General features: G+C 39.4%; 2 protein-coding genes across 7 annotated transcripts; both read left to right on the top strand.

Annotated features, from left to right (window-relative positions):
• The first annotated feature begins 208 nt into the window (after positions 1–208).
• Positions 209–3,520, top strand: coq7 (coenzyme Q7 homolog, ubiquinone (yeast)). 2 transcript variants are annotated; one of them, XM_058076991.1, is made up of 6 exons: positions 209–414; positions 1,050–1,225; positions 2,483–2,597; positions 2,813–2,952; positions 3,028–3,096; positions 3,161–3,520. In XM_058076991.1, the coding sequence occupies exons 1-6, from the start codon at positions 330–332 to the stop codon at positions 3,236–3,238; spliced, it is 663 nt and encodes a 220-aa protein (XP_057932974.1). In that variant the 5' UTR covers positions 209–329; the 3' UTR covers positions 3,239–3,520. The 2 variants fall into 2 exon arrangements, with proteins under 2 accessions (XP_057932974.1, XP_057932966.1); XM_058076983.1 differs by having other exon boundaries at positions 3,028–3,198.
• A 2,402-nt stretch (positions 3,521–5,922) lies between these two features.
• On the top strand, positions 5,923–25,654 carry notum2 (notum pectinacetylesterase 2). Of its 5 annotated transcripts, none has more exons than XM_058089843.1 (13): positions 5,923–7,216; positions 14,814–14,904; positions 14,993–15,305; positions 15,425–15,477; positions 15,860–15,955; positions 16,038–16,098; positions 18,448–18,554; positions 18,630–18,732; positions 21,091–21,279; positions 21,859–21,959; positions 23,052–23,199; positions 23,292–23,339; positions 24,645–25,654. In XM_058089843.1, exons 3-13 carry the CDS (start codon positions 14,995–14,997, stop codon positions 24,946–24,948), a joined length of 1,521 nt encoding a protein of 506 aa, XP_057945826.1. In that variant the 5' UTR covers positions 5,923–7,216; positions 14,814–14,904; positions 14,993–14,994; the 3' UTR covers positions 24,949–25,654. The 5 variants fall into 5 exon arrangements, with proteins under 5 accessions (XP_057945826.1, XP_057945812.1, XP_057945806.1 ...); XM_058089829.1 differs by having other exon boundaries at positions 14,739–14,918; XM_058089823.1 differs by having other exon boundaries at positions 14,739–14,904; positions 24,645–25,653.
• Positions 25,655–25,941: the final 287 nt, after the last annotated feature.

The raw sequence follows: 25,941 nt of genomic DNA, 5'->3' as shown, positions 1-25,941 counted from the left end.
CTTTATCTGGATCGCACCTAACACATTATGTGACCTACTCATAGTACTAGTTGTGTAGTTGTATTCTAATGAAAGTTAGATAAAAGCAAGCTAAATTAGACATAAAAATGCACCGTAGTTCTACAAAAGGCAATTTAGGTAACAAAAGTATTTCCGCTAACCAGTTATGACGTCATTCTTATGTGACAGCAGCAATGTTGTGCAAACACAGTGACGTCATCAGCCACCGACGCACACGGACAGCCGCTGACATTTTTCAATGACAGTTTACGTTCATCTTACTTGACTTTTTGGAAAGCTGGGGAAATTCGGTCCGAAAATCGACGACCATGCAAAGATCCGCATACGTCGCGTTACACGAGTGGTCACAAAAGGCGTTCCCAGTGATTGTACGGCAGAGAGCGAAAAGCAGAGGTGAGCAAGAGTTTAGAGCTAATCATGCTAATCATGCTAAAAGAATTATCGTCCGCAAATACTGTTTATGGGGTTTACATAGTTATTTTTTATAATGTAGTATATGTAACGTGAATGCCAAATGATTATGTCGTAACAGCAACGTGAGGGAGTGAATTAACCGAGGCTACATTTAAATCCCCGTACTGATATGTACATACTTACGCTTTAACAATAGTATGCTATAGTACACAGTGTAAACAGTGTGAGTTAGATCCTTGGCGACCATTCCACGGTGTACCCCAGCAGCTGGGGTAGGCTCCAGCATATCCCCGCGACCATAGTGAGGATAAGCAGCATAGACAATGGATGGATGGCTGGAGTTAGATCCTCTTCTTCCACTACACAAACAAATGGCAATGATTGAGGTTGTGAGTGTCCATCCTGCACACTCATTTGGGGCATGCTGAGTGCAACATCCACACTCAATGCACTTAAAATACCAGATCTAAGTGTGGAAGTGCGTAACAGCTTAGAGCAGTTGAGACACATAAATTAAGTTTTGTTTGTGGATGGGTGTACTTTTGTCTACGAAGGCCTAAAGGTGCTTGAAAGAGGTACTGAAAAGCTGCTTTCTTATGTGTGGGTGACTGCAGCATCCCCATGGAGCTCACGTTGCTACAGTGTGGTCCCGCCAGCACTTGACAGCGAGGAGAAGGAGATGCTTGATCGCATCCTGCGCGTCGACCATGCGGGTGAATATGGTGCAAGTCGAATCTACGCCGGACAGATGGCAGTGCTGGGGAGGTCTAGTACTGGCCCTCTCATTCAGGTACGAGCAAAGCTTGTCTCTGCTGGGCTGAACAGGACTCTGACGTGCGATCATGAAGTAGTCCAGCCTTTTGAAACCTGTTGGTGATAGCGTATTTTTGGACACTGCTTCACACTGTCGAGATCCACTGGCAAACTTGAGCAAAATACGCTAGATTGATTGTCTGCATCATATGTATTTCTTCATGTGTTGTCCACGATGAGCACAAAATTCTGAAGTATGAATTAGCCACGTCACTGTTAAAGCCACACATGGAATACAGCAGGGGTGCTCATTAAGTCGATCGCGAGCTACCGGTCGATCGCGGAGGTGGTACTGGTCGATCGCTGGTCGATCGCGGCGTGACATTAAAAAAATATCATCCCAGCATCAATGCCGTCACTTGATTGATATACAGGGCAGCCATTCAGATGACAACTGACTGTTGCCCTTCGGGCGACCAATCAAATCAAACAACGTCTCTAAGTGCAGCAGAACTTACGATGTCAGCCTATCATCCAGCCCCGTTACTTGATTGACATACAGGACAACCAATCAGATGACAACTGAATTTTGACCTTTAGGTCACCGCTCATGCGTAACCAACGATGCAAAGTGCTAAGCTAGTCGGCGAATTGCGAGATTTTAAAGCCCTTGCTAAAGTTTATGGTCACTAAAATGAGTGAAGGAGCTGGACCAAGTAAAAAGGCAAAAACTGGACCAAGTAAAAAGGCAAAAAACATATCACTTCCATACGGATATGGAATATTATACGGATATTGTGATACGGATATTATCCATGACTGATAAACATTTGGAAGTGTGCTTGAGGCTGGCTATCAGCAGCTACTGTCCGGACTATGCATCCCTGGCTGGTTCAATTCAGTGCAAGTCATCAAAGTAAACTCAGGTAATTACAAAAAATGTTAATAGTTAATTATGTGTGTTTTGCAATATTGGCTCAGTTGGTTATGTAAGGTACATCAACATACATTGTACGTACAAATAATCCTCAATACATTTGAAAATAAATAGATGTTTTGCATTTTTGTAGTGGGTAGATCATTTTGACTCGGTCATTTTAAAAGTAGCTCGCATGCTGAAAAAGTGTGAGCACCCCTGGACTACAGCATCAGAATGGGACAGGAGTTATAGTGTGAATGTGAAAGCTTCTTCAGTAAATGTTCTTGAAAGGTCATTGGCCAAAAAATGTGTTCACCCTGTCCATTTTCTTTCTTTAAATTCAAATTTTGAGTTGCTCTTTATTTTTAATTGCAGGAAATGTGGGATCAAGAGAAAAAACACCTCGAGAAGTTTAACGAAATACTTGCAGAGAGCAGAGTCCGGCCCACGGCACTGCTGCCCCTCTGGAATGTTGCAGGCTATTTATTAGGTTGGTGTGAAAATAGCAATATGTTATTTTAGTGTAAAGTTTTATTTATGAAGTCTGTATGTGACCAAATGCTAAACTGTGTTTGATCACATATCAAAGTTGTAAAATATAACTTAATAATTATTTGTTTCCCCCCGCAGTTGCTTTTAGGACACTTGTCAGGTGTTGTGTTCTTGAATTTGAAAGGTATTTGTCATGCCATCACTGTCCAAAAGGGGCATCTACTGCATTGCTGGGCAAAGAGGGGGCCATGGCCTGCACAGTGGCGGTGGAGGAGAGCATCTCTGAACATTACAACAGCCAGATAAGAGCTCTGATGGAAAAGGACCCAGAGAGATACACGGAACTATTAAAGGTGATTGCTCTCTTTTGGTGATGGTTCAATATGATCATATTTATATTCATAATTTGTATGTGTGAAAATATTTAGGTCATAAAGGAATTCCGAGATGATGAGATGGACCATCATGATACAGGATTAGAACATGATGCTGAATCAGTAAGTAACAACAATTTTATGCCACAATACAGTGTGCAATACACATTTTTTCCTCCTGATTTAGGTACCTGGATACTGGCTACTTAAAAACGCCATCCAGCTGGGGTGCAAAGCTGCCATATTTGTTTCTCAACGTGTCTAATTGTATATAAAAAATAATAAACATGTTTGTTTTAATACCTTGACTGACTTGGAATAAGTTGTGTATTCTACGCATTTGTGGTTATCAGGCTAGTACAGGGGTGGGCAAACTACGGCCCGGGGGCCACATCCGGCCCGCCAAGTGTTTGAATACGGCCCGTCCGTTCTTTCCAAAGTATTTCATTTAAACTCAACATACGAACTGGCATCATGGCTTGAGCCAACCTTTTGATGGTTTTATCAATTTTGTTATTTGATGTGGTCTGTTGTTTACAAAGTGCTCCTGAAAAAAGGGACACAATAATAATAATAATAATAATAATAATAATAATAATAATAATAATAATAATAATAATAATAATAATAATAATAATAATAATAATAATAATAATAATAAAATTTAAAATATTTAAATATAAAATATTTAAATATAAAATATTTAAATATAAATATAAAATAATAAATAATAATAGCAGATTGCGTGACACTTTTACAGATACAATAATACCAGGTGGACTGTTACGTGTAAAATATATAGTCCCCCCCCCCCCCCCCCCCGTTTTGTTAAGTCAATGCGGCCCGCGAGTCAAAAAGTTTGCCCACCCCTGGTCTAGTATGTAACCGAGTGGTACAAGACATTAAGTACATGGTCCACAATCCTTATGTAAGAACACTACACATGTCTTTCTGTTTTTTGTGCATTCTACAGATATAAAAACTGATAAAAAAAAAAAAGAGACAGCTCATTACAGCACGAAATGGGACACACCTGTATGCTGCCTACAAAGACTTATTAAAAAAACAAGGTTGGATGATTTTATATACATGCTGTGACCATGTAGTAACAGGTTCATTTATGATAACATGTAATACTTATAGTATTTTGCCATATTTTGGTCCTTCTAAGCATTTCCGGATCTTCCTTCCTTGGTTCCTTCCTTCTCTATAGGCTTTGATCTATTTTGTGTTGCATGAAGTCATGCTGGTTATTTCAGCTGACGTGGTTTGAACATCAGACCTGACCTAAAGGGTCAACATGTAGTATGGCGCCAATTTCCTAAAAATAACTTACTCTTTACTGTCCATCTTTAAGTAACACAAATACTGGCTTGTCGTGTCTTGTGATGACATTATGAGACAATTTTAGTGCACTCAAAGTCTTTTATTGCATTTTTTAGATGAAAATAATTTGTAAAAAATGGCAAATGGCACCCAGGCCACACTTTGGACACCACTGATGTATTGTCTCTGGTCATGATTTAGAAACCAAAGTACCTGTATAGTACATCTTCATTTGAAGAACTGACACTTAGTGACTTCGTGATGACTGCAAATACTATATAAATCAGTATAGATAGATACTTTATTCATCTCCAAGAGAAATTCACAGTATATTTTATATATATATGGTATTCATTGTGTGTGTGTAAGAATTGTCAACATTCCTTTTTTTTTTTTTTTAGAATTACTTTCAAAGGAATTTTCTGAAATGGAGAAATGGTCAACAGGGAATTGAAAAGTAGTAATAAAACTCACTAAACTGGGGCAGTCTAGGACATCCGTGAATAATTGTGCCTATAAATTTTCTGCTTCAGCAAAATAGTGCAAAGCGCATAAGTTATGAAATCTTTTCGGATACAGGTATAATGCCCATTGGCTTCAGCATCTGGCAGACTGTTTATAGTAACTAATAGGGAGCATCAAGTTCATCTTCCAAGCACTGATTTATATGTGATATATTATTTTATATGTCTGGCAACTTTCATTCTTTGTGAATAGACTTTTATATATACAAGGTTTGATTTCATTGTAGCGCTCTTGAAATGATTCTTTTATAACAATGGTGTTTTTCCTTCTGTCGTAAAATAAAGATTATTTTTAAACATTTGAGCTATAATGTCAGCAAAGCACAATGTATACTGTAGATGGAGTATATTCTTTGTTTGAATTTTATTAAATTAACCATTACACATATTTTGAGTCTACACAAGAGGGGCAAAAAGTAAGATTCAGAATGGCTCTAATTTTTTTTCTATACCGCTTTCCTCATTAGCGTCGTTAGGGTATGCTGGGGCTTATTAGAGTCGCCAATTAACCTAACATGCATGTTTCTGGAATGTGGAGCGGAGATTCGAACCCAGGTCTTCCCGATCTCCTGACTGTGTGGCCAACATGCTAACCACTCGGGCACTGCGTGGCCACACGGCATCAGGTCGTTTGTATGATTTTTTTTCCTGCATTGGATTATACAAACAAGCGGTATTAATCTGATCATCCAACTATTCGTTTTTGTGATTGTGAAATATCAGTTGCATTAAAAAATTCTCAACAAATTACATTAATTTTTTAAGACGTACTTTTAAATAGAGATTCATTTTAAAAAGTGTTTTTTTATGTTGGTTTATTGCAAACTACATTATAAAAGTTGACGAAATTCATTCATTCATATTCTACCGCTTATCCTCACAATGGTCGCGGGGGTGCTGGAGCCTATCCCAGCTGTCTTGGGGCGAGAGGTGGGGTACACCCTGGACTGGTCGCCAGCCAATCACAGGGCACATATAGACAAACAACCATTCACACTCACATTCATACCTATGGACAATTTGGAGTCGCTAATTAACCTAGCATGTTTTTGGAATGTGGGGGTGCTGGAGCCTATCCCAGCTGTCTTGGGGCGAGAGGCGGGGCACACCCTGGACTGGTCGGCAGCCAATCACAGGGCACATATACACAAACAACCATTCACACTCACGTTCATACCTATGGACAATTTGGAGTCGCCAACGAACCAATTAAAAACATGTTTTTGGAATGTGGGAGGAAACCGGAATACCCGGAGAAAATGCACGAGGAGAACACTCCATATATTACATTTATGAAATCCTTTCTTCATACAATTTAAAATCGTAAATGGGTTCTTATTCATGTTTATGTAACACGAATGCTAACCTGCCAATGGGTCATTCCATGTCATTTCAACCAATTTGCCCACCACCCCCTTTTTCTTCCTTTTGGGTTATCCAGGTCAACTATTCATATACAGCAGCAAGGGCCTCAAAACATCCACACTCAGCCAGGCATTTCTATGAATAGTAAACAGTAAACATTTTTACCGCCTGCAGTAGTCATACCTGGTACATGATGTCATTGCATGCTTCAGGTGATGGATAACAAAACTGCAATATTTGGTCACATGCCACATTTAACATAACTTTTACCATTCTTAAAGACTGTCAAACACAGAGAGAGGAGGGGGAAGGACGGAAGAGCCACATTGTTTGACTCAGTGACTAGAAACTCTAAAACAAGCACCCCTCTAGTCTGTGCACAGATCGCGAGATGCTTTCACTGACACCTCGAACATCACATTAGCGTCTTTATTATTCGTGCATGTATGGTCTGAATCAGGGGTCACCCATAATGTGCCTTCTTGCAACAGGTCGCTCCGAAAACCACATGAGTCTCCCGCCAGCTTATTCTAAAAATAGTCCAAATAGCAGCACTTACCTGCGAGCTGCATGACATTTTTTCCCTTTGTTATTCTTGTTTAAATCACAATTACATGTAAACAGGGAATGACACTATATTTGAAAAATACTTTAAACATTTATACAAAGATTGTTTTACAAGTGTCCATAATCTTCTACTGCTTTAAGTTAACATGTGATTAAATGCAGCTCCCATTTACGACACTCGACGGGCACCTGAATGCACCAGGGGAATCCCGCAGGTGTCAGAGTTGACTTAACATTTCATGTTTGGCTAACAGCATGGACTTAAAAACGTGAATAACTTGGTTATTTCGTATTCTAATTTATCCACTCTTGTTAGAAACAATAGTTAGATAATAATAATAGACATTATCAATGAGCACTTTGTCGTTAGCTTCATGCATGCGTATACCATTTGAGTGGATTTCAATGGTGGGAAGACATGAATACTGTAAGACATGATCACCGATGTGTTCCTGTTTAAGGTAAAAAGCAGTTCCTTTGTTTTTTATGTTGTGGACAGCGCATTTACAGTGTATTTGTGCCACCACAATGCATCAATCTATTGTAATAGCGGTTTTGTATATTGCGCTATTTAAATTGAGAAGTGGTTGTACACTCATATTACTCATTATAATAAACCAAAGGCTAAATTTAAGCCATTTAAGATGTAAATTAGGGCGTATACTGCGAAGCGAGGTGTGTTCAGTGTACGACTGTGCTTGCCTGCTCAATGAGGGTGGCTGTCTTTTAAAGTGGCTATATCACCATGCTAACGTAGGCTAAACTCTAAGGTATTGTCTTAGTCCTCCCTTACCTGGTCCAAATCATAAGCATACAGTGTTTATTCATTCATTCATTCATTCATTTTCTACCGTTTTTTCCTACACCCCGGACTGGTCGCCAGCCAATCACAGGGCACATATAGACAAACAACCATTCACACTCACATTCATACCTATGGACAATTTGGAGTCGCCAATTAACCTAGCATGTTTTTGGAATGTGGGAGGAAACCGGAGTACCCGTTGAAAACCCACGCATGCACGGGGAGAACATGCAAGGGTGGAATTGAACCCTGGTCTCCTAGCAGTGAGGTCTGCGCGCTAACCACTTGCTAGCCATACAGTGTTTATTCATTCATTCATTCATTCATTTTCTACCGCTTATCCTCACAGGGTGCTGGAGCCTATCCCAGCTGTCTTTGGGTGAGAGGCGGGGTACACCCTGGACTGGTCGCCAGCCAATCACAGGGCACATATAGACAAACAACCATTCACACTCACATTCATACCTATGGACAATTTGGAGTCGCTAATTAACCTAGCATGTTTTTGGAATGTGGGAGGAAACCGGAGTACCCGGAGAAAACCCACGCATGCATGGGGAGAACATGCAAACTCCACACAGAGATGGCCGAGGGTGGAATTGAACCCTGGTCTCCTAGCAGTGAGGTCTGCGCGCTAACCACTCAACCGCCGTGCGGCCATACAGTGTTTATTCATTCATTCATTCATTCATTTTCTACCGCTTATCCTCACAGGGTGCTGGAGCCTATCCCAGCTGTCTTTGGGTGAAAGGCGGGGTACACCCTGGACTGGTGGCCAGCCAATCACAGGGCACATATAGACAAACAACCATTCACACTCACTTTCATACCTATGGACAATTTGGAGTCGCTAATTAACCTAGCATGTTTTTGGAATGTGGGAGGAAACCCGGAGAAAACCCACGCATGCACGGGGAGAACATGCAAACTCCACACAGAGATGGCCGAGGGTGGAATTGAACCCTGGTCTCCTAGCAGTGAGGTCTGCGCGCTAACCACTAGAATTAATCTTTACTAAAATCATTAATAATACCGTATATAGTTCAAGGTAAATTGAGGTAAATTTCAGAAGTGTGTATCAAAGACATGAATCGGTACCCAAGAAGTAGTTCTGGGTTTCAAAAAGGTCGTTGATCCCTGCTGGAGTACATTGTGTCCCCCCCTTGTCAGAACAGTAGCTCACTCAATTCACGGCAGACTGCAGACTGGGATATGGGATATTATAGGCCTCCAGACACCATGTAAATTCAGGAATTTCTGGTATGAGGTGAACATGCCGTTTTTTTCATCATTTTTGTGACATACGGTTAATGGAATGGAATGGAATGGCCTTTATTGTCATTATACAAGATGTACAACGAGATTGCAGAGCTTCTCCTTTCAGTGCAGTAGTCAAGTTTAAAAAACTAAATAAATAAATAAATTAAAATTAAAAAAAAATATATATATAAAAATAGAGTAAAAAAAGACAATTTAACAAGATATATACAAGATATATACAATATCATTCACAATATCATTCTCTAAATTCTGCTTCCACATGCTCCCTTCAAGTCCATAGTACATTTCTGTCGACTATATTTTCAAATGATCTATCATCAAGTGTATGTTTGTGTTTAGTATGCTTTCAAAATGAAGCTAAAGCTTCAGCTAGTGCAGGGGTGGGCAAACTACGGCCCGGGGGCCACATGCGGCCCACCAAACGTTTGAATCCGGCCCGCCAGTTGCTTTTAAGTATTTCAACTTTTAACATACCAGCTGGCAACATGACTTTCAAGTCGGATGTCTTATTCAGTAAAAAAAAAAATTAAAAAAAATCGTAGTTTGATGTGGTCTGATGTTTAAAGTGCTCCTGAAAAAAAGGAAACAAGAACATATAGCTGATAGTATGACAATTAAAATTAGACAAATAATTCAAGGCGTAAAATTATTAAAAATTATTAAAAAACTATTAAAAAACTATTAAAAAATTATTTAAAAAATATTTAAAAATTATTAAAAATTATTTAAAAAATATTAAAAAATATTATAAATTATTATAAATTATTACAAATTATTAAAAATTATTAAAACTTATTAAAACTTATTAAAAAATATTAAAAAATATTAAACATCATTAAAATTATTAAATTTATTAAAATTATAAGCATAAAATCATGTGTGTTAAATATATGTTCTGGCCCCCCGCACAATTTTGTTAACTCAATGCGGCCCATGAGTCAAAAAGTTTGCCCACCCCTGAGCGAGTGTCTATATGTATTATTTTCTCTGAATGTTACACCATAATAATATAATATAATTCCATCTATTGCTGTTATCATAATGTGTCCACAACTCAAAATGTCTTTTAATGCCTAGTTTTAAGGACAGCTTTTCGTTTCTTGTTAAGTGAACCACATTCCCCGACACTTTAGAGCTGCTTTGGAGGATTGATTGTCATTGGCATTTTGCACACCGGCTAGTACTACTCCATTTAACTCTCATGTAGTTGGACTGCATAGTCACAGGTGTGAGCCCCCGAGTGTGCAGGACGGTGGATTTTATTTTATTTTTATGGATTTTTATTTTATTGCCTATTAGGGCATTGAAATGGGTACTGTACTTGTATAAACATTTAGCCCCCTTATGGAGACTATCTATGCTGCTGCATGGAATTATTGTTAAGATAAGATTTATTGCCTTTATTAGTCCAGATTTACGGTTTTAAGACTAATTTTGTGGCGAGGCGCAGGGTGGTGACAGAGCATGCCGCATGCTGCCCATGCTGTGATTATTTGTACGCAGCCAATTTGGTAGACTGGACTGCACCAAGATGGGCGTGGCGGCGCACCAAGGGAGGTGTCCACATTTTCAGCTTGGTGCAGTGACAATTTCATGACAAACCAGCATGTCAAAAGTGTGGAGAAAATTTGCCAGTTCCGACCTGGTCTATTCGGGGCGCAGGCGAAGCGCACCCTGTGTCATGGTAAATTGGCTGAGAGGGGCACAGTTTATCAGATAGGCACCTTTAAAAACAATACAATACATACATTTCCCATCCTTCAGAGGGCGTACAGTCAACCTCTGTGAATGCCTTCTTCTTCAATCTACGATCAACATTTGCAATAAAACGAATGAAATGTCGATTAGTTCCAGCTACTCTACTGACTTTAATTACCATTGTCTATACTCGAGAAACTGATGATATTATTCATTTATCTGAACCAGGAAAATGCAACAAAATGGAGAGCAAACAAGCATATTCAAGAGTCACATGTTGAGTACTATATTTTTGTACATGTTGGTAGGTCTGCATTGAAATGAAAGCCATGTGTATATAAATGGATAAATGGAGCAAAATCATAATGTGATGAGAAAAAACTGAACTGTTCATATTAATAAAAAATAACACAAGGTATTCTTTTTAATTACAATTTTTAAAAATACATTTAACCCTTGTATTATGTTACGGGTCAATTTGACCCGTTTCAGTTTTTGTGTTAATGACCCTAGATGAGGAAAAGTCACAAAATTTCATGAAGAAAAAGAAAGGATAACCAGTACTTTGGTCAACACAAAAACTGAAACGGGTCAAATTGACCCGTAACATAATACAAGGGTTAAAAACATAAAATAACTAAAATAAGCACAAATGTGCTGGAAAGATTGAGTCAGTCAAAGCACACGTTCACTTGTGTGTATCGGAGTAAAAATATTCCAATATATTAAAAAAAAAAAAAAAAGGCAAATAGCAGCAATACCATTTCTGTTCCTGACATTCTGGTGCAAATGTGATGGATTTACTGCTTCCTCTGTCATTTTTCAGCTACTTGAGGTATCTGTTGAAAAGATTTAGCGCTGATTTCTTGGAAGATTGTCTAGACAACTGAAGGAATGAAGAAATGTTCAGTAGATCAATTTCAGTACAGTGATCCATTTGCACATAGCTCATACTGATATGTTTTTGTAGTAGCTTTGTTTTCTTTCCTGATATAGTTGAAAGTTACAGTTTTACAGTTTTTTTTTATACTTGGCCTTCCAAACATCCATCATTTTCTGTGATTGACAAGTTGGGATGGCGTGCATTTCATTGATGAGAATTTCAGAGCTCCGAGGCTCGTGGGGTTTGATCCTTTGATGTCACCCCTGCAGTCATCCAAGGGGAACGGCAGCGGATCCGTTTCAAATAGTCTTTCTCTGTCTCCAAGAATCTGTGGGATGGAGACACAGTTACAGATAAAAACCCGGATGACACAACTCAATCTGCAAGGAAAGGAATGTCACCAACGCAATAACTGTGGACATTTTTTTTCCCGTCGGGTAAAAAAACGCAAATTAGGGTGTGCTTGTAATGTCTTTCTAATATATATTTTTAGATTATTTAGCTACAATACATGAGCCAGTCAAAATATTTAAAACATGGTTGAATCACTATAACCAAAATAATAAACATACACTATACGTATATTAATTAATCTCTCTTTGACAGTCAAAATTGAGCATTGTTATTGCCTTTCTAATGGAAGTTTTTTTTTAAAATAATAGTAATACAGAAATACAACAATTATCATAAAACAATTGGAAGAATGCAAGAATGATATACAAAAGGTAAATAAACTATATACGAAAGTTATACTAAATGCCTATATACGCTAAAACAACGTGTAGAAATGATGGGCGCCAATTAGGTTATAAATGAAGAGCTTGCAACCAAAAGGCGCTAAATCCATTTTGACTGATTTCGAGAAAATCAATGATTTTTAATTACGCACATATCAATCTATTTGGTCATCAAGTCTATATTGCAAATGAAAGAGCTATCAATATAGGTCATAAAAATGCATGCTATAAAAATCCTGCACACACCATGTATTTTATATATTTTTTTTAATTCTTTTTTTTTTTTGATTTAGCGCCTTTTGGCTGAAATAAATTTGACAAAAATCATCTCATTACAAACTCTTTACATTGTATGTTTTTTTAGTACAAGTAAAATAATGTTTCTCATGAAAGTTGGAGGTGTCAAGGTAGAGACATGCCTTTTATGGCGTAAAAAAAACTTCCATGTTACAGAATACTGTAAAAACACAATTTGTGTTCTCCTGAATTGCATAACATACTGTAACTATCATATATCATACTATCACTGATACTGGCTTTCTGTATGTGCAGTGCCAATTGTATTCTTCTCTCTGATTGGTCAGATTATCAATAGATGGGAAACTTGGGCCAATCAGAATAAAGAAAGGGATTTAGCTCCTTTTGGTTGAAATCTGAAATGGAAATAGCGCCTTTTGGTTGAAAGCATACATTTCATATCACTTTTTTTTCATATTTTTTAAAATGATTTCAAGACCAAAATATGTGATTTGGATACACATGACAGAGGTCTATTAAACTCATGAAAAACATGCAACTTAGTGAAAATTGGATTTAGCGCCTTTTGGTTGCAAGCTCTTCAAATATACATATAGGTATATATTTTTGCAGGCGTTTATCCGTTTGTTTGTGTTCAAAATAACTTGAAAGGTTATGAATGGATTTGGATGAAATTTTCAGGAACTGGCGGAAACAGAATATGGAAGAACTGATTACGATATGTGACCCGGATCACCGTCTGGATCCAGGAATTTTTTTAATGTATTCTTTAACATCGCAAGATAGTACAGTAAACCTCGGATATATCGGATTCAATTGTTCCCACTGGTTTTGTCCGATTTAAGTGAAATCCGTTATATGCGTATACCGGAAAATGTCCGTTTTACGCATATATCGGATTTATATCCGGTATATGCGTAAATCGGATTTTATCCGTTATAAAAAGGCACTTCCTTGACTATGTTTCCAATGTACCTGGACTGGGCAATGAAAAGAGACGTAAGGTAATGAGAATTTAACTTTATTGGACTCTGAGCATAACAAATTGTTAATTAAGCTAGGCCCTGTTACGCCCGTCAGGCCTACGTTATTTCCAATAGTGAGGTTAAGATCTCATTCACTGCTGTGCTAGTATTATTGACGTCACTCACTTTTATATTTGTCCTAAATCTGGAGCCAGGAGAAAGACAATAGCCAGTGACATCAACAAGATTAGCATAACGATGCGGCCATCCGATATATGCGAGGGAAATTTAATGGAAATGCATTGGAACGGGACTGGAGATTTTGTCCGAAATAGGCGAAATCCGTTATAAAAAATCCGATATATCCAATGAATTTTTATTGGAAATGCATTACAGAAAAATCGGTTCTTTTTTATCTGTCCGTTGTGAGCGAATTTCCGATATATCCGAGTCCGATATATCCGAGGTTTACTGTATATATTTTTGCAGGCGTTTATCCGTTTGTTTGTGTTCAAAATAACTTGAAAGGTTATGAATGGATTTGGATGAAATTTTCAGGAACTGGCGGAAACAGAATATGGAAGAACTGATTACATTTTGGAGGTGACCCGGATCACCGTCTGGATCCAGGAATTTTTTTAATGTATTCTTTAACATCGCAAGATAGTACCATTTTTTGGCATTTGTGCGTATAATTCCACAAAAAAAATGTCAGAACACTTGGGGGAAAAAATTACAGTTTCCAACAGGTTCTCAAGACTGATCCAGATAGTGGAATAAATAAATGTAGGACTAATATTTATGGTGTAAATCAAAATATGGGGAAACTACGGCACTTGGTGGAGATCTGCACTCTGTGGGCTCTAATTTCGCAGACCAGGCCAATAGCCAGTAGACCAATTTTGTTCGTTTTATGCCAGCGCACAGTGTTCGTTTTTTGCCTATATTTCCAAATAGGCCAGCTGGCTGAGGTATTAATTGAAAATAGGAAGTGGGGTTATATACATTATATTATATTATATTTGAGTGCATAGTAAAATAGCTATTAAAACCATTAGTCTTAATGCTATGCCGTTTGAATGGTACAATTGAATGCTGTGTTGGACAGTATATGAGGTGTGTGACCTATGGGGGGGTCACATACCATGCATTGGCTATCCCGACCATGTATAGATGTTTAAATCAAAACGCTGACAATCGGAGTAGGAACGGGGGCGAGGCAGGCATGTTCTTGAGTCGTGGTGGTCAGATGGCAAAGCGCTTTGCTGTTGAAGGTGTGCAAAGGCTTCAAATATGAATACTTTTCTTTTCACCACTCATCGTCCAGTACCTCCCCTTGTTGTGTGTCGTCAGCAGGAGCTTCAGAAAAAAAAAATGGGAGGAACTCTTGACACTTGTGGTGCTACTATAAAGCTCACCGGTAATTTGCAGGCTTCATTGAAAACAACATCACCGCACATGACTGGCATCCTTCTTTGAGATTTACCTCTCCTCTCAGCGTCTCCTCAAGGCAACCTTTGAGGTACTTCACTAAGAGTATGTCCGTTTCTTATTTTTTAAGACTTCATATCCGATTGTGAAAAATAACTTCTACATTGCACGGTCCGCAGATATGAGGTTACTTGGCCACATCGTTGTTTTGCTTCTTCTGTGCAAAATCTCCAACGGGGTTACAAAAGTGAAACCCAGCAAGAAATCTACACATGCAAGCCAAGCAGGCAATGCGGTCCAGCCTTCACTCGTGCCTCAGCTCCCTGCTGGAAGTGTTTCAAACAGCAGAACAACCGGAGGTCCAGGTGGAGGCGAACCGACACAGGATAGCGCTGCTGCAGGAGCCCAAGCAGCCAAAAAACCATCAGATGAAATAAGGCTGAACTTTCTCAAGAACGCGCACGTTACATGTAATGATGGGACGCCGGCTGGGTAAGATATTTACTTTTCTTAGAAATACAATTTGAGATGTTACACCAGGCTTTAATATGACCTCACATACATTTGGGCTGCCTGCGTGTGCATGTTGAAGATTATTTGTGGTTCTACAGGTTTTACCTAAAAGAGAACAGAGGAAGCCGCAGGTGGTTGGTATTTCTGGAAGGTGAGTATTTAAAAAAAAACACTCTGGTTAATTTGGTCCCCTGGAGGTCAGCTTCTTCGGGCGTTGACACCCCCACTGGAATTTAGATGGGGATGTCATACTCTGTTTTTCTCCTTTTTTGGTTGCTGTCTGGCTTCTGTGAGAACTGTGCATTATTATTTTACATTTGTTTTAATGTTAAAAGTTCAATAAGACGGTGTTAATTTGACGCAGATTCCTAAGAAAAACTGCTAAATATGTAATCGGAATTCATAGTCTTCAAAGTAAGGGACACTTGCTTGAGCCTAGGCTGCAGGTGCATCGCCCTCTGACTCCCATTCATCACATAAGACTGATGAAGTTGCACGCGGCTCCCATTAATATTAGTCTCTGCTATTTTTAGGTGGCTGGTTCTGCTACAGCAAAGAGACCTGTGATTCCAGATACCAAAATACCCCTCGACTGATGAGCTCATCGGGTTGGCCCTTGACGAAAAGCGGTAGGATTATTGTGTTTTGTTGTACACACTGGCATATTTTAGAGGGAAGGAACTATTTCATCTCGGAATGCTTTATTTACAGGGAGTGGAATACTGTCATCCCAAGCAGCAGAGAATCCCTACTGGCATAATGCAAACATTGTGTAAGAACCTCCATGCACTCTTATACTGGGAATTGTGGGCTAATTGTGTGCACATGAGGTTTTGTAAAAACTGGACTTACTGTAAACCGAGTTAATGGCATCATCAAAAGTAATAATGTAGTACAAATGTACTAATAATGTACAGTAAACCTCGGATATATCGGATTCAATTGTTCCCACTGGTTTTGTCCGATATAAGCGAAATCCGTTATATGCGTATACCGGAAAATGTCCGTTTTACGCATATATCGGATTTATATCCGGTATATGCGTAAATCTGATTTTATCCGTTATAAAAAGGCACTTCCTTGACTATGTTTCCAATGTACCTGGACGCGCAGGCAACGCTGCAAATGACGTCGTATAGCGGCCTGTCACGATTCGGCGAATCGGAGCGCCACGATGCGGCCATCCGATATATGCGAGGGAAATTGAATGGAAATGCATTGGAACGGGACTGGAGATTTTGTCCGAAATAGGCGAAATCCGTTATAAAAAATCCGATATATGCAATGAATTTTTATTGGAAATGCATTACAGAAAAATTGGTTCTTTTTTATCTGTCCGTTGTGAGCGAATTTCCGATATATCCGAGTCCGATATATCCGAGGTTTACTGTATTACATATTTGAGGAAATGGCCATGCCAGTGTCATCCCTGTATCGCCCCGTTTAAATAGTTGGCTGTAAATTTCCAATCTTTTAATGTCACAATGGTAACGATATCCATGCTTGAGTGACAGCAGTCTACGAGAATCTTAATGAGTTTTCAACCATCTTAAGTAATAGTAGTGGTGTCCTTATATATTTTTAGAGCCATAAAGATACAGCACCGTTGGACTTTTAACATAAAATCTCCTCCTTCCTAAACTGGAAACTACAAAATTGATACACATATGGCTTTTTTGATATTCAATGTTGACGGCTTGTTGTCGCTATTTGATTGTGTTACTATATGTACATGTTTGATTTGCATTTTGTGGAGGTTTGCCCTGAAAAGTAGAGGAATGAAGATTAGCCGCAGCAAGACGGAGTACATGTGTGTGAATGAGAGGGGACCCAAGTGGAAGAGTGAGGTTACAGAGAGAAGAGATACAGAAGGTGAACTTGAGAATTTTGTTGGTCTAGAGACAGTGCCACTGAGAGAAAGACAGGAAGCAGAACTGGAGGTAGCAGAGGATGAGGATGCTGAGGTTCTCAGTGGGAGTGACCAGGATGGATAGGATCAGGAAGGAGTACATCAGAGGGATTTTATTATTATTAATTTTACCCAATTAGCAAGTTAGCATCGTACTCAGTTCCATCTGGGAGCAGCGTCGTAACTTAAACAACATGTTTGATGAGATGCTTTATCTTGACGTGTATTTTCCCTTTTATTCCAAATCATTTCCTGCATTTATTTGTACCCAGCGTCATAAGCCTTTAGCTTCATTGCTAATCCAAAGCAAAACAGGGCGGGGTAACAGGGTAGGGTAACAGTACGGGCGGGACAAAATCATGTTAATTGTGTCCGGTGTGCACACAGCTTTAAGCTGTCATTTCAACATTAAACTTTGGCATCAAGGTGGGGGCCTCAAACTAGCGTCTTGCGGGCCGCATTTGGCCCGCGGGCCGCGTGTTTGAGACCACTGGTCTAGAGACAGTGCCACTGAGGAAAAGACAGGAAGCAGAACTGGAGGTAGCGGAGATGAGGATGCTGAGGTTCTCAGTGGGAGTGACCAGGATGGATAGGATCAGGAAGGAGTACATGAGAGGGACATTACATGTTAGAGGCCTTGGAGATAAAGTCAGAGAGGCCAGACTGAGATGGTTGGGACATGTCCAGAGGAGAGATAGTGAATATATTGGTTCTCAGTGGGAGTGACCAGGATGGATAGGATCAGGAAGGAGTACATGAGAGGGACATTACATGTTAGAGGCCTTGGAGATAAAGTCAGAGAGGCCAGACTGAGATGGTTGGGACATGTCCAGAGGAGAGATAGTGAATATATTGCTTCTCAGTGGGAGTGACCAGGATGGATAGGATCAGGAAGGAGTACATCAGAGGGACATTACATGTTCGAGGCCTTGGAGATAAAGTCAGAGAGGCCAGACTGAGATGGTTGGGACATGTCCAGAGGAGAGAGGAGGTTTATGGATGTAGTGAAGGAGGACATGAGGGTAGTTGGTGTTAGAGAGACAGATGCAGAAGACAGGGTCGGATGAAGGAGATTGATTTGTTGTGGCTGTTTTCTGTTTCCTGAATGGGAAAGAATATTTACATCTGTTTTTTCCCTTGTCTTGTTTGAAGACAGGAATTATTACCTTTGTACACAAGAGCTAACAAATGTGAACATGTGCTTATTTGCAGATTCATCCCATATTGCTCCAGCGATGTTTGGAGTGGCAATGGGCCTGTCCCGCCCCCAGCTCCAAAAGCACGACAACTGAGAGAAAAAGAACGCAGTAGAAACGCAAGTATGTTGTCTGTTTTAAAAAAAAAACACATTTGTTCATAATTACAGCATTTTTGTACATCATCTGCATTGACAGCTGAGAATGTTTTCCTGGGATCACTCATCATCCGAGAGGTCATCAAAGATCTCGTCCCAAAAGGAATCAAACAGGCCAAGGTTGTCATGCTCTCTGGCGAGAGGTGAGCTCATTTTGCTTCATACAGTAAACCTCGGATATATCAGATTCAATTGTTCCCACTGGTTTTGTCCGATATAAGCGAAATCCGTTATATGCGTATACCGGAAAATGTCCGTTTTACGCATATATCGGATTTATATCCGGTATATGCGTAAATCGGATTTTATCCGTTATAAAAAGGCACTTCCTTGACTATGTTTCCAATGTACCTGGACGCGCAGGCAACGCTGCAAACGCTGAAAATGACGTCGTATAGCGGCCTGTCACGATTCGGCGAATCGGAGCGCCACGATGCGGCCATCCGATATATGCGAGGGAAATTTCATGGAAATGCATTGGAACGGGACTGGAGATTTTGTCCGAAATAGGCGAAATCCGTTATAAAAAATCCGATATATGCAATGAATTTTTATTGGAAATGCATTACAGAAAAATCGTTTCTTTTTTATCTGTCCGTTGTGAGCGAATTTCCGATATATCCAAATCCGATATATCCGAGGTTTACTGTATTATAGCACTTACTTAGTTATGAAAAAAATAATGGCTTCATAATGGCATCATTACCAGGCTGCCTCTAACCGTCACAGTCCTCACAGACATCCTGTCCCTGTGACATAACAGTACAGTGACATAATGTCTCTTAAAGGACACCCTGGTTCACATTAGGGGTGGGCGATGCCTCGAATTTTGGCATCATCGAATAACCAAGTAAATACACAGAATGTATTACCGACAATGACACTTTTTTGTTAAAATTACTCAACATTAGTGAATAATTTTGTGATTGATTATGACAGGGGTCGGGAACCTTTTTGGCTAAGAGAGCCATGAAGGCCAGATATTTTAAAATGTGGATCTGTGAGAGCCATATACATTTTGAATGCAATAAAATGTGTGCTTTTTTATGTAAGACCAACAGTTTTAGATATAATGGGCTCTAATTACGTAGACCAGGCACACTACCCCACGCCAATGGGGTGTGGCCAGCACACTTTCGTGAGCAGCGCAGTGTCTAATAATAAATCAAATACTTGCTGCCATTAATGCAACTTCTGCTGCTGCACAGTTTTGAACCGTATTCAGTACACGTATTTCATTCTTTTGGCCATCTTCACCAGAAGGCTTGGTTCTGCAGCTTTAGCTATTTGACTAAAGGAGGAAAGTTTACATTTACATGTTTTTTTACATCTCAATGACCGAGGTAGACTACCGCATTACCCAGTAATAATCAAGTTTTGGTGTTTGACCTGGAAAATATCATAAGGAAAGATGGATATGGTCGGCCGTATTGCAGTAGAAAATAGATGGACGAATTAAAATGCATAAGAAAGTTTTGATTTTTAATATTATTTTTAACAGTGATTTCTGTGATGTTTACTTTAAAATGTTAGCAAAAATACATTTTTATTGTGGTAAGAAATGCTTGAGAGCCAGATAGTGTCATCAAAAGAGCCCTTCCAACTTGTGGTGCCCAAGACGAGACTTAAGACCAGGGGGGACCGAGCCTTTTCTGTGGTCGGCCCCAAACTATGGAACTCTCTGCCCTCCCAAGTAAAAAAAGGCCCCCAATATCGAAAGCTTTAAGTCTCGTCTTAAAACCCACTTTTATTCTCTGGCTTTTAACTCAGAGTGAGTCGTATGGTCCTGTGTCTTTTAGTTCTTTGTTTTTATTGTAATTGGTTCTATTTTTTATACTTTTATTGCTTTGTTTCTTGTTTTTAATATTTTAATATCTATTTTACTATTCTATTTCTTAAATGCTCTTTTAGTTTTGGATTATTACTTTTTATTTTTACTCGTCTGTGCAGCACTTTGGAAACTCTGTTTATAAAATGTGCTATATAAATAAAGTGGATTGGATTGGATTGGATTACCTGGCTCCCGAGCCATAGGTTCCCTACCTCTGGATTATGATTATGACAGTAGCGGGCGGGGCATTTAACACCTGGGGCTTTCAGCTGGGACCCCTTATGAGGATAAGCGACATCCTGTAGCCTGCACATTACAGTTGAGCGATATAAAGTTGATGTGAAAAACAGGACTGTAAAGGTCTTTTTTCACGTGTACATGAGTCTAATAATGGTTTAAAAATTACTTAATAAATGTTCCATTTATTAATAGGGAATCCTACATTGTGGAAATTCACTTACCAATTAACCGCGATAATTGAGAGATGATTCTATATCCATCTTGCTTGTATCAATCTGATATACAGTATCTTTACTTTTACCTTTACCTTGGATTGATGTCAGGTCCTGTCGTGACTCTTAAGTGGACAATCAATACCGAACTGTCATTTTGATACCCGATATAAGCAGTCGGCATCACTCTAAAAGCCTCATTGTTATTCATCCTGCAGCGCTGGGGGCACGGGAGTCTTGCTGAACATCGAGAGAGTGGCCAGTCAGCTGGAGCAGCTCGGTGCAGAGGCACAGGTCCGGGGTCTCGTGGACTCTGGATGGTTTCTTGAAAGTCAGCACCAGAGGTCACCCAACTGCCCTGAAACTGTTGCCTGTTTGCCTGCTGATGTCATCAAGCTCGGCTACAGGTAAAGATATTGTGCTGTTACGAGACAGTAGATACCCCACTTTCTGCATACTGCTATAGCTTGAGGTTGACATTGTTCTCTGATTTCAGATCGACATTTACAATAAAAGTCACTGTTGTAATTAAATTACATTATATTCGGCTCCAGAACTCGCCTCTTCTCTCTTCAATTGACATTGTTCACTCACGTTAATGCATTTGATGTGTAGATATACACACAACTAATTGAAGATGATGAATGTGAGTGTGAATGGTTGTTTGTCTATATGTGCCCTGTGATTGGCTGGCGACCAGTCCAGAGTGTACCCCGCCTCTCGCCCGAAGACAGCTGGGATAGGCTCCAGCACCCCCGCAACCCTCGTGAGGATAAGCGGTAGAAAATGAATGAATGAATGAATAATTTAAGATGATTGGTGAAAAGTTGCAGAGTCACAGTGTCGTCAGGCATTTGTATATATATAAAAAAAATTAAAAAATATTATATGTATTTATTAGCGGCACGGTGGCCGGATCTAAAGCGTAATGTTGAGCATGAAATGATAGGATTATGTGATATGTGTGCAATGGTGTATCTTCCCAGGCTGTGGAACAGCATGATACCTGAAGGCTGTCGACGTCTGCATAAGAAAGGCGAGGAATGGCGGTGTTTCTTTGGCCACAATCTGTATCCAACATTAACCTGTAAGTTTCAAAAGCAGATATTAATTATTTTATGTTTTGCAATGTATTTTACCTCTTTTATTCAACAACACCAAGATTGTTTGTGGTTTTGTGTTTCCATGTTTGTGTTCCCCTTGTTACTTGTGTGAGCTATTTACTGTTTTCCCAAATTCATTCATTCATTCATTTTCTACCGCTTTTTCCTCACGAGGGTCGCGGGGGTGCTGGAGCCTATCCCAGCTGTCTTCGGGCGTAAGGCGGGGTACACCCCCAGCCAATCACAGGGCACACATAGACAAACAACCATTCACACTCACATTCATACCTATGGACAATTTGGAGTCGCCAATTAACCTAGCATGTTTTTGGAATGTGGGAGGAAACCGAAGTACCCGGAGAAAACCCACGCATGCACGGGGAGAACATACAAACTCCACACAGAGATGCCCGAGGGTGGAGTTTTCCCAAATTCATTTTTTTTAATTTAATTTATTAGAATTCCATCTCTTACATTTGACACTTCTTTTTTTACCAGCATAGAGTGTGTGCTTGTTGGGTTAGTAAATAAAATGTCAGTTAATTAAACAAAAAAATATATTTTTAAAATTTATTGATGCAATACTTCAATGGACAATTTTGCATAGTAATTGAGAAATGGATGTAGCCCGGCTAACTTCATTGCCTTAGCGCACATTGCTACAAAATCTCAACACAAGCTGTAACACAGGAAGGAAGGAAGCTGTACTCAAAGGTACAAGTCCAGCTGCATATGTAAGATATTTTTTTTATGACATGCTTATTTTGTTTATACACTTAGACATGGGGCAAATGGTGCTCTTATTTTGACAAGTGTATTCACCCCTCCAGGATGCAGCATTACTGCAAGTGCCTCCCGTATGAAAGTCAGATGTATTTTTATTAGAAATGATAATGATGTCATACTTACAGTACATTAAATACAGTTATAAATACAGACTGTAGAAGGCCATTATGGATAATTATCAGCGACATGCCAAAAAACTGTCAGCACGTGCCAACTCGGTGTCCACTCAAATGGTAGGCAGGGCCTCAATTAAAAGACCTTAATGTTTTAATCTCTCTCTCTCTTTGCAGCCCCCCTGTTTGTTGTGCAGTGGCTGTTTGACGAGGAACTTCTGAAGGTGGAAAACATCTACTTCGGAGGACAGCACATGAGCGAGGAACAGTGGCAGTACATACAAAACCTGGGCAGGGAGATGAAGAACTCCCTGAGAGATGTCACGTATGTTGCCAATGGAAAAAAAAAATGCTTTGCAATATAATAACATTGACCAAAGTACACTAAAATAACTGAGCTTGTGTCTGATTCTTCAGAGCGGTATTTGCCCCTTCCTGCCTCTCGCATACAGCAATTACCAAAAGGTATGATTGAGTACTCGATTCCTGTAATGATGACACAGTGGACACATTTGAAGCCCTATTTACCTCAACTGTATTTCTTCTTCTAAGCATCTCCGATGATAATTGATGCCTGTCTGTTGGCACCGTCCTAGAGCAGTATCATTGATATCCAAAACTGGCCTTTTGTAATTGCTTTCCCAATACACCAAAATTAATTATTGCCTTCGTTTTCTGAAAAGACTTCAAATATGGAAAGAGAGAGGGAGAAAAAAAACCCAAACCTACATAAAGTAATTGCCCGCCCTCCCGCGTTAAACCATAACTTAACTGAGATTAATTGAGATCTATCTATCTGGAAAGGGTTATAAAGCCATTTCTAAAGTTTTGGGACTCCAGCAAACCACAGTGAGAGCCATTATCCACAAACCTGAACCTTGCCAGGATTGACCAGCTGACTAAAATGACCCCAAGAGAGCAGCAACGACTCATCCAAGAGGTCACAAAATGCCCCACAACAACATGCAAAGAACTGCAGGCCTCACTTGCCTCAGTTAAGGTCAGTTTTAATGACTCCACCATAAGAAAGACAAAACGGCCTGTTCCAAGACAAAAACCACTGCTGAACAAAAATAATGTTAAAGCTCCTCTCAAAACACATCTTGATGATTCTCGAAACTTTTGGGAAAATACTACGTGGTCTGATGTGACAAAAGTTCCACTTTGTTGGAATTTGTGTCCCATCACATCTGGCATAAAGGTAACATTACATTTCATCATACCGAGAGTAAAATATGGTGGTGGTAGTGTGATGGTTTTCAAGCTGAAACCTATGTGGGTTCTGCAGCATGACAATGATCCAAAACCACTTCTGAAGAGAAACAAAATGAAGACTTTGGATTGTCCTAGTCAAAGTCCTGACCTGAATCCTATTGAGATGCTGTGGCATGATCTTAAAAAGGCACTTTATGCTGAATTACAACAATTCTGCAAACATGAGTGGGCCAATATTCCTCCATTGAGTTGTAAAAGACTCATTGGATGTTATTGCAAACGCTTGATTGCAGTTGTTGCTGATAAGGGTGGCCTAACCACATTTTGGGACAATCACTTTTTCACACAGGGCCATGTCGGTTTGGTTTTTTCCCCCCCTTACTAATAAAAAAATTCATTTAAGAAAGACATTTTGTGTTCAGTTGTGTTGTCATTGACTAAAATTTTAATTGGATCTGAATTCACTGTGTATAGTATTGGCCTCTCTTATGTATAAAGTACACTATATGCATTTTTTATTTGCCTCCACTTATGTACCGCCTGTTGTTCCCTTAGAAACTGGATGACTTTCCAAATTAAAGGCACTTCTCTTCCACGGGCCCTGCACTGCTGGGAAAGGAGTCTGGAAGCCACTCGCAACAACAGAACTCCATCCAAAGGTTGTCCGTTCAATCTGGTGGACAGCTGCCAGGTGCCTCAGTGTAACCCCACCTGCCCCGCCTTGGTGAACGAGGCAACGCAGCAGAAGCTCACCTTACTCCAGATGCTGGCAGCCATGGGTCTTGACCTCCGGAAGCTGGGCTTGAATCCTCAAGAAGATGTCAATTTCCTGGCAGGCGTAGTCAGCAATGGCGGCTAACATTATAAGCAGAGAAGAGATGCAGAAGATTTGTTGAGGCATGTGATTCATTTTTATGTGACCGTTGAAATCGTAAAGAAAGTATTGGTTGCTCCATTATGCTTACCTGACTGTGTCTCCTAGCTTCTGGATCTGAGTGGTTTTGTTCGCTCTCTACTGGACAGTACAGTATCTGTATAGTATACAGGATCTTTAGGTCTCAAGTATTTTAAAGTTGTACAGGGTAAGCGTTTTTGAGGTGTATAGCAATGGGTAAAGACAACAACACACTTTAATATTATTTGTAATTGCAAATGGAGCGAAGCATGTTGGTAGTTAGCACTGCTTTTATAATTCCTTCCTTGTCATTTTTTAACTTAGTCAGAGATCTATTACGAGTTGACAAATTTGCATTCATATTCATTGTTGTAGGGACATAATATTGCTAAATCTAAATTTTACACATGTAGACCAACACACATTGACTAACTCATTTTTTCCCCTACTTTCCTGACCTGTTCTTTAGCCTATTAGACTATACGTACATATTCATACGCACACTTTACTGCATGTAATTTATAGGTATGATGAGTTTCCTATGGGCAAACAAGAGGATGTCTCTTTATATATGTTGTCTCTGGTGTACAGTAACTCATGAGTTAAATAATACTGACAGTAAAAAAAAACATTAAAAAAATACTGTTTCTTTCTTTAATCAAATGTCAGTGATTTATCAAGAATAAAGCATTTATGGTCATACCCGGGTCCCTGTATTGTGTGCTTCATGTGTTTTTTTTAATTTTTTTACACACTATCAAACAAACAATCATAACATAAAATAAAATGATTAAGATTTTATTTATAATTGTATTTTAGGAGGGTGAAAATTATGTGAAAAATCACATTTACTTGAATATTCGACTGTTAAAAAAACAAATGCTTGTAGTTATTCATCCCCACCGCTCAGAGGCGCTCGCTTAAATTACACATATTTGAATCCCGTGAACACTAAAC

The sequence above is a fragment of the Doryrhamphus excisus genome, chromosome 1 (genome assembly GCF_030265055.1).
Source record: "Doryrhamphus excisus isolate RoL2022-K1 chromosome 1, RoL_Dexc_1.0, whole genome shotgun sequence".
NCBI lineage: Eukaryota > Metazoa > Chordata > Actinopteri > Syngnathiformes > Syngnathidae > Doryrhamphus > Doryrhamphus excisus.
The sequence above is the reverse complement of the archived record's forward strand: the minus strand, read 5'-3'. Positions and strand labels throughout refer to the sequence as shown.

Excerpts from the sequence above, each read along its gene's own strand:
- coq7 (XM_058076983.1), top strand. The coding sequence starts at position 330 with ATGCAAAGATCCGCATACGTCGCGTTACACGAGTGGTCACAAAAGGCG. Across the intron at positions 2,598-2,812 it reads TGTTGCAGGCTATTTATTAG|GGGCATCTACTGCATTGCTG; the intron begins GTTGGTGTGAAA and ends ACTGTCCAAAAG. Across the intron at positions 2,953-3,027 it reads GATACACGGAACTATTAAAG|GTCATAAAGGAATTCCGAGA; the intron begins GTGATTGCTCTC and ends GAAAATATTTAG.
- notum2 (XM_058089843.1), top strand. The coding sequence starts at position 14,995 with ATGAGGTTACTTGGCCACATCGTTGTTTTGCTTCTTCTGTGCAAAATC. Across the intron at positions 18,555-18,629 it reads AGAACGCAGTAGAAACGCAA|CTGAGAATGTTTTCCTGGGA; the intron begins GTATGTTGTCTG and ends CTGCATTGACAG. Across the intron at positions 23,200-23,291 it reads AACTCCCTGAGAGATGTCAC|AGCGGTATTTGCCCCTTCCT; the intron begins GTATGTTGCCAA and ends CTGATTCTTCAG.